Below are 14,825 nucleotides of genomic sequence, written 5' to 3'. Positions count from 1 at the left end.
CACTGCTCGATGGCTCGGAGGTGTGAGCATTCTTTCTTTCTGTACTTGGAGTTGCTTGGCATTTAACACTCAATAGGGAATATCTGGATAGAAGTGCCACTCAAGGATCAGAGAGAAACTCTCTAGAAGAAGAGTATTTTTGGAATCATTTGGGGGCTTTGGAGAGAAACAAAAGTTTTTTCAGACAAGAAGACATCGCCTGGAAGCATTTGGAGAGTGATCCTGGACAAGGTGATTAATTGGGCACTTGTAAAAGACGAGTTTCGAGGATGTTCCAAGGGTAGCCTCCTGGATATGAGGAATATATGATCGGGGAGGAGCGGATGGAAATTCCACATTCTTCCTATCCTGGTTGCGGTTTTCTTCTTCTTTTTTAAAAAAAAAAGAAAAAGAAAAATCTTTGTTTGTGTATTCTGTAGGGATGGGCCCAGGTTTTTGAGCGACAAGAGGGTCACTTCTGAGCTGGGCCTGTTCTTATCGCTCTGTAATCATTGCTATTATGAAAGGTGTAGCAGAAAATTCTTCTATGTTGATATGTGGACTGGTTCCCAGAAAGTAGAATTGGGAGGTTGATTCAGGGCCTTTGAAGCTCATTACAGATTAATTCTACAAGGCTTAGTAACCGAATGCTCCCTTGTCCCGAGTGACTCGAATGACTTGCCTAATAGCCTTGCTAGAGGAGTGAGGAGAGGGTCGCTTGCTATTGAGTAGCGTTGCTGTGGCAGTTTCTTTCGTTTTAGCCTGGTTAATCTCCACATTAGGGATTGGGCACCTTAAGAAGCTGTTTGTAGTTTTTTTTTTCCTTCTGTTTTGTTTCTTTTTCAGCCTGTTTGATCCTGAATAAATTGCAGTAACTTTCAAAAAATAATTAAAAATAAAATAAAATAAAAATAAAAATAAAAACAAATCTTAGCCATCTTCATTAAATTAAAAACAAAAAAAAAAACAAAAAACAAAAAACAAAAAAAAAAACAAAAAAAAAAAAAAAACAAAAAACAAAAAAACAAAAAACAAAAAAAACAAAAACAAAAGGCTGGTAAACATTACCGGATATGAAGGATCTTGCACAGCTATCTTCACCTTAGACCCAAAAAGGAGCTGCCACATAAGGGAAGCAGATGCAAGTGTCAGACTATCTTGACAGGGTAACCGATAATCCCTATCCAATTCAAGCAAGCTGGCTACATCCCTTACTAGCTACTATAAAAGTTAAAGATTCAGATAAAACTCTCAGGCAATTACAGATCACCAATATTTGCTTCCATTACAGAATTTTGAACAAAAAACAACAAGATAAACCAAGGGACAGATAGTGAGACAAACCTGAAGACGGGAAATGTCACATTTTGCACCGTCTGAGACAAATATGTCAGTTTCTTCAATACCAAGGTCCCTGTAATACGTAGCTGCTATCGCAGCCCTCAATTTCTGCACAAGAATAAACAATAATCTAATCATAGTTATATTAGTTATAGTAAAAACTGTAGCTGGGAAAGCTCCAAATACTTTGACAAAGCTATCATTCCAACAAAATGGTTGCATGCCATTTTAGAAAAGAAACGAAGCAGACAGTTTAGCTATTCAACTGATTTCTATAAATAAATCATTTTCTAATCAAAAAGCTTCAAGCAAACTCCAAATGAAAAGACAAATGGCATCTCTCTGCAAGTTATTTTTGTCATATGTAACGACTCAATCGAAGACTCTCAATCGTGACCAACTCAATGTCAGCAACCCAAACTGCACGGCCCACTAAACACAACAAGTACACTGAACTTTCCCTCCATGATTCAGGCCTTCCACCTATCGGGGACTGAGTTCACGAACTTTCTTAATAAATCCATGCTCCGAGTATTATACAACACTCAACTGGGAGGTGCATCTTTTGTTCAATCCAGCAAGTGCACAGGTGGGACCCAGGTTTAGGTAACCCAACTCATTGATCTAGTGGGCCCTACCATGATCCTATCCATCTGATGAAAATGGGAAGTTAAATCTATGGTCCACATTTAACAGGGGCAAGACCAGAAGGTAGGATCATCTAATGGGGGAATCTTGGGTCCACAAGGGGCTGACCATATGAATGATTTGCATCACGAGAGATGGGCTTCAAATGTACACTTCTTGGGCCAAAAAACTTGATCAAGCATTGTGTATTTACTCATATACAACATTAACAGACAGTATACCTGAAACAAAACAAGGTATATTTACCACACAAGCACTTAACTAAAATTTATCCATCTTGAGTCATCTGTGAAACTCCAAAGTTGTAACATAACCAGCAAAGCATGAAAAAGGGAAACGCACCTTCTCACCTTGCTCTGCTCCATAACCACTGTAACCCTCTACTGTTGACAATGCATTTGCCCTCTGCAAAAAAGAAAACAATAAAACATCATCAAAAGCTCATTTAAATTGAATGTTTCCACTAATTGAGATTGTTCATAGTCAGAATTTCAGCATCGAATAGATCTGAGACCTCTTATTAATTTTTTACATGCCAAATTTTCAGTGTCGATTAGATCTGAGACATCTTATTAAAGCTTCTCTCATGTACTTTCAGGACTAAACAATTCAAATTTATAGTGATCATGCCAATAGGATTCACCAACTCCTTTACCAAGTTCAAGAAGCAGGACTTGGAACATCAATGATTTCTTGACAAAGCAGATGGGAAACGGAAGTCCGACTTATTTCAGAGCCATGAAGTCAAGTAAAAAACTATAACAAATGCGCTCGATAGAAAGTTAGGCTACTACTTTCAGATGGAACTAAAAACCACAGATGCCATTCGATTTTAATGTCTTGTTTTCTTATCATTCAACTAAAAACTTGATTTTATCTCTCTTTCTTAAATAATAACTGAATTTTATTAAAATTGAAAAAGCAAGACAGCTTAAACAAGGGGGAAGGATGAGCGAATAGTGAGAGACCATCTCGTTACTTCCTCTTTCATAAGAGCAATGGCAATTCAATCGCATTCCTTAGCATACAAGAAAAGATCACATTAAAGCAACATGCAAGAGCATTTTATCTCATATTTATGAAAGTAATACTGCATATACCCGGCTCCAAGGAAAAACCATTTGATGAAATTACAGGAGCTTCCTTCAACCACCATTAACCTGGAGAAAGATTTAGCAGAAAGCCCAGGAAAGAGAAAGCCTCTTGCTTCAGTAGCAATGACAACACCGCCTGGCCCAGAAAAGGAGATGAAAATACCACCTCCGTTGTTTCTCAAAACACCTCCAATCACATCATCATCATCATCGTCATCATCATCACCTAACCCTCATCCCAATTAATTAGGGTCAGCTACACGAATCATACTCTGCCATGCTGCTCTATCAAGGGTTTTTACCTTCAGTTAGACCACAGGTCATCAAGTCTTTTCTTACTACCTCCATCCCCTGGCCCTTTTAGAGCCTTCAACTTGTACCAGCCCACTCCTAACTGGTGCAGTTCTTGGTTTCTATTGAACATGACTAAACCATCTAAGTCCAATTCTCTCATCTTGTTACCTATTGGTGCTATTAAGTTCCTTCAAATGCATTCATTTGCAATTCTATCCTTCATCATCTTGCCACTCATCCATCTCAACATCCTCATTTCAGCTACACCCATCTTATGAACATGTTGTTCCTTAACTGCCCAACATTTTGTCCCATAAAGCATGGCTGACCATATAGCTTTCGTATAAAATTTTCCTTTTAGTTTGAGAGGTATATGGCGATCAAATAAATTTCCAAAGGCACATCTCCATTTCTTCCACCCAACTTGAATTCTATGGCAACATCCTTCTCAATCTCTCCACTCTCATGAATTATTGACCCAAGGTATTGAAAGTGGTCATTTTCAAAAACTCCTTTTTCAACAATCATTTAGACTCTAAATCACCTCTCCATAAATCTAGCTTTGTGTTTACACCCTCCCTCATCTTGTCAATCAAAAGTCAAAACTATGTCATTTGCAAACAACATAAACCATGGGATCTCTTCCTGCAAATGCCTCATTAGCTTATCCATAACCAATTCAAAAAGGTACATGCTCCATTCTGACCCCTAGTGCATGCCTTCGTTAATTGGGAACCCACTCATCTCTCTATTAACAGTCCACACTTTTCTTTCCACTCCCTCATACACATCCTTAATCATGTCAGTATATCCTCTTGAAACTCCTTTCCCAACACCAACCAAATTAACTCTCTAGGGACCATATCATATACTTATCTAAGTTAATAAAGACCACGTGGAGATCCCTCCTCCTCTCTCTATATTTCTCCATCAATTGTTTACATAAGAAAATAGCTTCGGTGGTAGACCTCCCAAGTATGAAACCAAATTGATTTTCTGATGCATTCATCTCATGCCTTAGTCTTTGCTCAATCACTCCGTCCCAAAGTTTCAGAGTATGTGACTCATAAGTTTAATCCCACGATAGTTAGTGCAGCCGTTTCCTTTATTCTTATAAATAGGTACCACAGTACTTTTCCTCCATTCATCTGTCATTTTCTTCGATCTTATAATCTTACTAAACAACTTTGTCAATCAAAATAACCCAATATCTCCCATACACTTCCAAACCTCTATTGATATACAATTTGATCCAAGGGCCTTTCCTCTTTTCATTTTTCTCAAAGCTTCTTTCGCTTTAGATATTCTAATCCTACGAACGTATCCATGGCCTCCGACATCATTTGAGTCTATGGTTTCTTCTCTCTATGCACTTAAGAGTGGTCCTCTAACAAGTTCTAAAAATGGCTTTTCAACCTTTCATTGATCTCATTGTCCTTTACTAGTACCCTCTACTCTAGCTATCGCTCTTAGTGCATCTAACATGATCCAAGTCCCTACCCTTCCTCTCTCATTTTTTACAAGTTCGAAGAAATCTTTCTCACCTACCCTTGTACCCCATCTATTATAAAGATCATCATAAGCCTTAAGTTTAGCCTCACTTGCTAATTCTTCTTCAACATTTCGCTTCGCTTCTTCCATTGAATTATTTCTAAATAACATCGTTTTCTCTCCTTTTAGCTCCACCACCTACTTTTTGGATGCTTATTAATTTCAATCCATTTCTTTTATTTCTTAATTTACATTCATAACCATTGACCTATGTTGCAAGTGAAACTCTCTCCTAATATAACCTTGCAATCCTTACATATTGATCTTTCTATTTTCCCAAGTTTTAAAATAAAATAAAATAAAAAGGAATCTATTTGGCTTGTATATATCCACTTTTAAAAGTTATTAAATGTTCATTTCTCATTTGAAAGTATGTGTTTGCTAGAGCTAGATTGTATGTCATAGCAACATCAAGGATAGCATCCCCATTTCATTTCTTCTCCCAAAACCATATCATCCATGTATGCTCTCATATCATCTACTTTCTTTTCCTACATGACCATTTAAGTCTCCTACAACTATCCTCTTGCTGTTGGGAATTCCTTGCATTCTGGCCTAAATCACTCACAAAGCAACCATCAAAGTAAAGCTTCCAGATTTTATGTATCTAATATGATCAGGAATGTCTTTATTGCGTCTCCACTAACAAAATGAACTCTTACATTAGATTAAAAAAGAAGCAAAACATTAATAGAGCAGTTATATAAAAATCATTTTTTTATGATATTTTCCATAAATATCATCCTCATTTGTGAACCTTCAGAGTTTGGACCATTTTTTCCTTTTCTTTTTTCTTCTTTGAGAAATGATGCAATATTATTAACAAGTTGATGCAATATCGTCTTTCACCTATCTCCTTAATACCGCCTATGCTACCCGAACCCAAACCCTTTTACCCTTTACCCGATCTCAATTCAGCTATCTTTCATCATTCAGACAACTCTCTCACCCACTTTCGCATTACGCCTCCTTCTCAACCCACCCTTCCAGCAACATCTCAACCCTTCTGACATGGGAGACAACATGTCCAGAACCGATGATCTCGATAGCCGATTCTCTAAGTCCCAACCTTACTCTTCGATCCCCTCATCCCCTACCACCTCCCTCCCTCAATCTCGAGACTGGACTGATCTGGGTCCCATTACCCTTTTCTAGGAAGCCTTACCGGACGATGTGATAGACGCAGAGCCCTTGCAGATGCGCTTAGACGACCATCATCATCAGCAAAACACTATAGATCTAGCCTCCACACAAGAAAAAAAAGCAAAGAAGAGCTATATGAATCAATACACAACAAAAAATGGATCACGGATGCGGTCGGCTGCGTTGGAAGATCGCTTGGTTTATCTTTCGGGGAAAGAATTGAAGATTACATCACCCTGTTTAAATGTATCGAAAGCAAAGGAAGACCCCTCCCTCCCCCCAAAACCCCTTCTAAATAGGTCCGTAGATCTTCCAGTAACAGGGAACTCCTAAGTTTACAACTGAGCCCAGGCCTCCTGGCTGCCTCCAGCGTAAGACTAGGCCGGAAAGGAATTCAGGGAAGCTCTGTATTCCAATGAGAATCCTTTCCTGGAATGTAAGGGGGGTGGGTTCGAAGCAGAAAAGGTGTTTGATTAAGGAGTCCATTCGCAGAAAAGATCCGGACGTTGTATGTCTCCAGGAGACCAAAGTTCCTTCATTCAAAGATCGGCTGATGGCTTCCTTACGGAACTCCAGAGATGCGAAATGGGTATCCCTGAATGCTTCAGGCTCGTCGGGAGGCATTCTAATTGCCTGGAAATCATCAAAATGGGAAGCTATATCATCCTCTTCAGGGACTTTTTCGGTGCATGTCATGCTAAAAAATAAGTCCTTTAAGTTCTGTGGACTTATTTGTGTGGTGTATAGCCCAAATGATGATTGCCTCAGATATGATTTTTGGGATGAATTGTCTAGTATCAGGCAATCATTTTCTGGCCCTTGTTGTTTTGCAGGAGACTTCAATGTCATTCGTTTTGCCGAGGAACACTCCTGTAAAAGGAAAGTCTCTTCTTCTATGCTGGCCTTCTCAAATTGGATCCAAGCCTAGGAGTTGGTTGATCTCCCCCTTTCTGGGGCCGGATTTACTTGGTCGAACTGCCGCAAATCTCAAATTCAGTCGCGCTTGGATAGATTCCTCCTGTCCACAGACTGGTTAGAGGCTTTCCCTTTGGCGTCCCAGCTGGTCCTTCCTAGAACAACCTCAGACCATAACCCGATCCTCCTTACCCTAGAAGAGTTGAATTGGGGTCCTAAACCCTTTAGATCTAATGCTGCTTCGCTCGGGATGCACGGATTTCATCAGAAAATTGTGGAATGGTGGTCCACCAGTCAGATGGACGGTTTTGCAGGCCACAGACTGTTATGCAAGCTCAGATATATCAAAGAACAACTCAAAATCTGGAAGGAAAGTGAGATCAGGAAACGGGAGACTGATATGGAGGCGGTGTTCTCGGAACTTCAGCGAATCGACGCTGAAGCCGAAGGTGGTCCCTTATCTTCTGATGTGCTGTCCCGTCGCATCCAAATCATTCAAGCTATTTCTGCCAGGGCATTGGAGGATGAAATATCTTGGAAACTAAAATCAAGGGTTAGATGGCTCTCTGAGGGAGATAAAAATACCAGATATTTCCATAGCCTAGCTAACATGCATGCCAGAGCCAAAGCCACCCACGGTATCTCTATTGATGGTAATCAGATTGATGATAGACAGCAGATTGTAGGACAGGCTATCTCTCATTTCCATTCTCTCCTTTCTGCTGAAGTCTGGACCAGACCTACGCTTGACGGGATCGTTTTCAAATCTCTTGAGGAGGTAGAAGTCAATCTGTTGGAAGATCGTTTCTCAGCAGCCATTGATTCGATGAGGGGCGATAAATCTCTGGGCCCTGACGGGTTCCCAATGCTTTTCTTCCAAACACTTTGAGACACCATCTGACATGATGTCATGGATTTTTTGCACAAATTTTATCTCAAGGGAAAACTATTCAAAGGCCTTGGAGGATCATTCATCACTCTTATCCCCAAGGTGGCCGGTGCTAGTTCCTTTTCAGAATTTCGGCCTATCAGCCTGATAGCGGGCCCATACAAAATCCTGGCTAAAATATTGTCGATCGGACTCTCTAGAGTTATGGAGACTCTCATTTCCAAGACCCAGTGTGCTTTCATCAGAGGACGACAAATCGTCGACTGCGCCCTGATAGCCAACGAATGTCTTCACACTTATATCAAAACTGGTCTGAGAAGCATTTTTTGTAAGCTGGATATAGAAAAGGCTTATGATCACGTGGAGTGGGGCTTTCTTGACTAGATGTTGAGCCGTATGGGATTTGGAAACCGATGGAGGGGATGGATCAAAGCGTGCGTTGGCTTGGCTTATTTCTCTATTCTGATCAATGGCACTCCTCACGGATTCTTTAAAAGCTCCAGAGGGATTTGTCAAGGTGACCCCCTATCCCTGCTCCTATTTCTTCTGGTTGGCAAGGCCCTCTCGCAGATGTTGCTTAGGGGTCAGGAGGCAGGAATTCTCAAAGGAATATCTATGCCAGGTGTCTCAACCCCGGTCACCCATATTCAGTTTGCTGATGATACGCTAATCATATTCGAAGCAGATCCAACGTATATTGACAACCTTCGCACATCTCTGCACTGCTTTGAAGTTGTATCGGGCTGAGAGTAAACATGTCCAAATCCAAAATTTTCGGCATTAACATTGCAAAATCTTCTCTTTCCTCATTTGCTGCTAACCTTGGTTGTTCTGCTGCTTCTTTCCCAACCACCTTCGTCAGCCTTCCTCTCGCCATTGGCCCCCCTCCTAAATCCATGTGGGACAAGGTTGTCAACAATTTTCAGAAGCATTTGGCCAGATGGAAGTGCCGATACCTATCAATGGGTGGACGCATGACCCTCATTAAATCTGCTCTCTCTAACCTCCCTTTATATTTCATGTTGCTTCTTCGGTGTCTTCCATCGATCATTCGTCAGATTGACAAACTGCGCAGAGATTTTTTATGGTGTGGGAAAGATAGCTAGAACAAAATTCATCTCCTAGACTGGCACGATGTTTGCAAACATTTTGAGGATGGGGGCGCCAACATCAGAAATCTAAAGATTATGAATCTCGCTCTCCTTGGGAAGTGGACTTCGAGATTGGGGACTGAAAATGATGCTCTTTAGAACTCGATTATCAAAGGTAAATACGGCACTTCTCATGGAGGTTGGTGGACCAATGACTCCTCAGCTTACAGGGCATCTCACATCTGGAAAGGGATCCTGCGATCCAAGAAACCGATGACAGACAATATCAGCTTTGAGCTCGGAAACAAGGTAGCCATCAGATTTTGGGAAGATAAGTGGGTTGGCGATGAGCCCCTCAATCTCAGGTTTCCAAGCGTTTACCGTCTTGCCCCTCTTAAAAACATTATAGTGGATACGTGCTACGAAATTTCTGATGGCAACGTCATCTGGGAAGTTAAGTGCGTCAGAAATTTACATGATAAGGAAATAGTGGAATAGGCTGGATTGCTTAAATGCATCTCCAATATGGCCCCTGATCAAGCTTCTCATGACAATCTGATTTGGTCCCTTGACAAATCCAGCTCTTTTTCGGTGAAAACTTTTTATTCCTCTCTCCACCCCTCCCAATGCAGCAGCCCATGCTTCCCCCTTTATTTGGAAATACCCTGTCCCTCCCAAATATATCTGCTTTGGCTGGCTGGTTGGTAAACATAGGATCCTCACAGTTGACAACCTGAGGAAGAGGGGCATGCCTATTGTCAATATTTGCCTTTGCTGCATGCAGAATGAGGAATCGGTAAACCATCTTCTCCTCCATTGTCCATTCATTTCTCAAATCTAGTGGGAATTCTTCAGGAAGTTCAACATCATCGGCTGTATTCTGGAAACTACCTCAACTATGCTAATTTCGTGGCATGGATTCAAGTTGGGCAAGAAAAGATCTCATATTTGGCGTATAGCGCTCTTTGCAATTTGGTGGGCTGTTTGGGAGGAAAGGAATAATAGATGTTTCAATGATAAGCATTCCTCGGTTCAATCTGTGTGGGCTAGGGCAAAAAAGTTAGTCATAGAATGGGTGGCTATTGTTAATGGGCTTCAAGAATTTGATCTTTTATTTCTAGGTTTTTAGTTGTCTTTCTTTTCTTCTGCTATCTCAGCAGCTTCTTTGTTTGTCTTTTCCCCCTTTTTTAATATATTCTCGTTGCCTTTAAAAAAAGAAAAAAAGAAAAAAAGACTACAATACAAAAATACGAAGGGGCCCGGCTCGGGCCCCACCCAACCAACCCTAGCAAGTACAAACAAAGGAGCTCATTCCCTGACAAATGAAGCAACCCAACACACTTCCACTTCTGAATCCCTACTCCAGAAACATTGATTGTTTCTTTTGATCTGGATAGGCCCACAGAAGAGCGAGCAACGAAAGCCTCCACCTTGCATTCCCAAGAGAACCACCGCCACTTGCATGCCACGATCGAAATAAACCTTCAATCATGTCAGGCATTACCCAACTCACTTTTGCTGATTTAAGAATGCCAAACCATACGACCCAGGCAAAAGGACAATGGATAAAAAGATAATCGACAGATTCCTCCGCTTCCATGCATAGAAGATAGGCATTGGGTAGCACCACGGATCTTTTACACATATCATGAGTGACCCATAAGAAAAAAGTTCCACCTTCGGCAAATTAAACACAAATTTTTAAACACTATTCTAAATAGATGAAGGCTGAAGATGGATTGTTGACAAATATGAGCATTGATTTCTAACTGCCCATTGTTGGGTTTTTACTCTCTATTTCCAAGTCAGGTTTATAGGAAGCTCTCATTCATTTCCATCATTTGATTTACTTCTCATGTAGAAATTCAACCTTTATCTCAGAAAAATGCATATCGGTTTTCAAATTTGTCCATTTTCTAATTTTATCATATCATAAGATTGTTTTTCATATTGCTTTCTGCCAATCTCGTTATGGTAGAAAATATTGTTGTTAAGAATACCAGCAGTATTAACACTTCTACACCGCAAACTTGGACAAAGAAATAGGCCTTCAAATTTTGTTTAACAAGACTTGAACAAATAAATAAATATGGCTCTTGTGGAATTTTCTTTTGAGACAGAAGGTAAGAATTCTATTATCCAAAAAAAAGAAAATAGCATTACCATTGCCATGGCAGATGTTATAACTTCTGGAATGGGTTCAGTCGTGTCACCAATTCCAAGGCTTATGACCTGTGCATCTGGGTACTTCAGCAGGTGTGCAGACCTCCTTCTGGCAATCTAATTGCACAAAAAGGAGAGGTGAGAATAGAGTTTACCTAAACCACAAAGAAAAATCCAAACCGAAAGAATTTAGCAATTTGAACCTCCTAAGATAAAGATAAATAACAGGGAAACTCTCTGTAGAGCCCTTATTTTCTTCTTCTTCTTTCTGAAAGGTTATCTTTTGTTAAATCTTCATGGTTTATCATGAAAGCTAACAGGTAAAAAGAACTGCATGGAACCACGTTGAAGCCACCCCACGTTCTTACCTCTTTTTCATCAATTGTTCTGCCCTCAATTGTTTTAGCAGCATATTAATAGATTCTTTACCTCAGATATAATGGTAGTTTGTGGATCATCATGGTCATCATATATGTCTAATCCCAATTAACTAGGGTCGGCTAGATGGATCCTGTCGTGCCATTCCACTCAATCGAGGACCTGGTAGTCTTTGGATGTAGAGCCAGAGGTTGGTAGGACTCGAGCAAACAAGGTTTGATGTGAATTTGGAGCAGCACAGAAAATGGAATCTGCATAAAGAAGACTTCCATTTTCTGGCTTTCTCTACCTGAAATCCCAAGTGGGACATATCAAAGGAGTTCAGAAACATACCTCACTTCCAATACAGCTGTTTGAGGTGAGGGATTTGGGCAGAGATTTGTGAAATCCATGGATTTCAAATCGCCCTTTTTTTTTGTTGTTGGGATTGATTTGGGGCAAATCCAAATCCCACAAAAAAAAAAATAATAATAATAAAGAATTGGCAGATCCTCAAAATGAAAGACTTAAAAAAAAAATTAAAAATTAAAATTTAAAAAAAAATTAAAAATAAAATAAAATTGTTACAATAAAATGTTGTATCATTGCAATAAATGCTCCCCAATCCATGGATTTCTTGTTTGATTCCCAAACAGTGGAATTTAGAATTGTCAAATCCAAATCTAATGTGAATCCATGATTTTGAGAAGTTCATGGATTTGCCAAATTCACATGCTCATTTCCTTGATCCCAAACGGGCCTAAGACAAACCAATTTTTTTTGGCAGATTAGACAAGAACATTCAGGAATGGGGAATAAGTTCCCTATACAAAGAGCATGTCAGCCCCACATCCTCTCTAGCCAGTATATCAGCTACATCATTAGCCCCCCTACTCATATGGATATGAAATGTTTTTTTTGTAGTTCAATGCCCAAGGCCATGAGTCTCATTACAAACAAAGGAGAGCTTCCAAGGCTTGGATGCTCACTCAAAAATCATCTAATAATGTCTAAGGAATATGTTTCCACAATCAAGGGATTGAGAAAAAACCCTTGATGTGCATTCTTTACCCCTTAACTAAGAGGTAAAGGCTCAGTACCACCACCCTCCTCTTTCCCACTAGATCAAAGAAAACCCTTACTCGATGCTAACCCCAAGTGCAAGCCTACAGCAATTGGGAACTCACTTGTCTCTCCACTAGTGAACCTCACATTTACTGCCTGTATGAGGGAGCAGTAACCAATGTGAGGCCAGGTTCACAATATTGACTTTGTATTGGCCAATATGGCCGTATTGATTCCAATCGGCATGATATCAGAGGCGATATGGGTCCGTAAAGGACTGTGTCAAACAAAAAAGTCTTGTATCGGCCCGTATTGACCAATATAGGGCATCTCCGCAGTGATATTTGTACAGCATCTCGGTCGCAACCGATACACATAAATGTCACATTTTTCTCACTATTTTCCCCTTCTTTTCCTTCTCCTTTTGATTTTCTTCTTTAGGATTCTTTTCGAAGATCAAAACAAGAGATTTGGGCTCAAACAGAAGAATCAAACACCCAGTGGCTCATTTGAGGGAAATAAATAAAAAAAGAGGGCGGGGTGTTAAAAATCTTCTGTAATCATGCCAAGTCAAATGCTAACCTCAAATCAATCAAATCATGCTTAATTTCTGTTTGATTTGGGGATATTTGTGGAATTTTTTATTCTCATTGTTTTTCTTTCCAAAAAAATTCAGCAATTTTCTTACTTCTTTAATTTTTTTATGTCAGTTACATGATTATAATTTATGTCAGTATAGGCCTGTATTCAATTATAATTTATGTCAGTCACATGATTATGTCTAGCTCCTTCAATCCCCAAAATTCAAAGCATTTTCTCGTCATCATGCAGTCCAACATTTGCACTGTTCTTCCATGCTAACATTTGTTCAAACAATAGCCCAAAGTCATAATATTCAAATACATTGAGGAAAAATAGGTGGTAGTTGTTATATCATATCAAAGAATTTTAAGTCAAACTTACTGACCTCAGGGAATAGATAACCAGCTTGAAGTTTTGCCATGTTTCCGTTGCGAGAGACCTTCGTCTTGTAAACTTCACAACACAGCAGATCGCATTCATTGTTATCGATACTATAGAACATCTATGATCAAATCCTTTACTATGAAATACAGATTTCTACAAATAATTGCAAAAAGTACGAAAGCAAGAAAGATGTCAAAGAGAGTAACTTAGTTTTCCCAAATGCAAACATGCTTATGAACAAGAAAAAAGAAGCAATTTAGCTTTAGCCAGGACCAGGCCAAAAGGCAAAGTTAATATAGCATTGGGAATATTCAAGTACCCAAAGATTTGTAATATAAAAAAAACTAATATCCATCATCCTTGTGTTTGGATGAGTGCAACAGTAAGGGGTACAGAATGCTTGAACAACACAACCAACATCAAGAAGGGACGCATGCCGGGCAAGGACTAGGGCTGTCAATGGGTTGGAACTTGGATCCTGGAATACCTGTATAGGTACCTGCCCAAGGGGGCCATGTTCATGTGAAGGTACTACATGTGATGTACCAGACCCAAATTCAATCGTTCAGGAGCCCTTCAGGACAACATTAAAAAAGCTTGCAGGAAACTGCCATAATAAAATCATAGTGGAGGCCATAAAAACACCTAGAAATGCTAGCCGATGTCAGGAGAAGTTAGATTAGAGGGTATAATAGCAGCATTAAAATTCTACTTTATTTTCAAATCATGTCATTGCCAACAGGAAAGATATACTGGAGCGTCCTTTGTCTACTCATTCGATGTCTAAAATGCAAACATGCATGTGCATCAGGATGTGTGTCCCCATGAGGTCCACATGCAATGATTTTTTAATAATCAGGACCATCCGTCCTCTGGGTGCTATTTTGAACAACCTAAATTCAATAATCATGCCAACAGAATAGAACTTACCATTGATTTGAGGAGTTGAATACATGCCCTTGAAGATATGAGCCCTTGAACAGAGTCACAATCATCTAAACGGAGCATCATTCAGAGTATGGACAGTTCTGATAATCCGACCATGTTTACATGTAGGCCCAATGTACAACACACCCTATTGATCATGAGTCGCTACATAGGCAAAACAAAACCATCACCCACCATCAGTTTACTTGCTTCTCATGCTCTCTTACATCGTTTTTATTATAAAATTGGAGAGAAATGTTCACATCCAATGCTTTCTTTCCCTTCAATATGTCACTTGTGTAGACCATGGTACAAATTTAGATAGAAGGCAACATTATATAAAAATTTGTACCAACAAAGAGAATTGGAGGAGGCTTGAGTTTCAAACTATTAGAGAGGACA

At 39.7% G+C, this 14,825-nt stretch overlaps 1 protein-coding gene across 1 annotated transcript in view; it reads right to left on the bottom strand.

The window, feature by feature from the left end:
* Positions 1-14,825, bottom strand: part of LOC131219507 (probable LL-diaminopimelate aminotransferase, chloroplastic) — a 39,787-nt gene that overhangs the window by 4,899 nt on the left and 20,063 nt on the right. Inside the window, exons 3-7 of the mRNA XM_058214678.1 lie at positions 13,498-13,565; positions 11,109-11,225; positions 2,311-2,373; positions 1,324-1,428; positions 1,048-1,098 (exon numbers count right to left, since the gene is read on the bottom strand). Coding sequence (XP_058070661.1) covers positions 1,048-1,098; positions 1,324-1,428; positions 2,311-2,373; positions 11,109-11,225; positions 13,498-13,565 — 404 coding nt within the window. The remainder of the gene's footprint in view (positions 1-1,047; positions 1,099-1,323; positions 1,429-2,310; positions 2,374-11,108; positions 11,226-13,497; positions 13,566-14,825) is intronic.

Source organism: Magnolia sinica, chromosome 11 (genome assembly GCF_029962835.1).
Source record: "Magnolia sinica isolate HGM2019 chromosome 11, MsV1, whole genome shotgun sequence".
NCBI lineage: Eukaryota > Viridiplantae > Streptophyta > Magnoliopsida > Magnoliales > Magnoliaceae > Magnolia > Magnolia sinica.
Note: the sequence above shows the minus strand (reverse complement) of the source record. Positions and strands in the feature narration are given on the sequence as shown.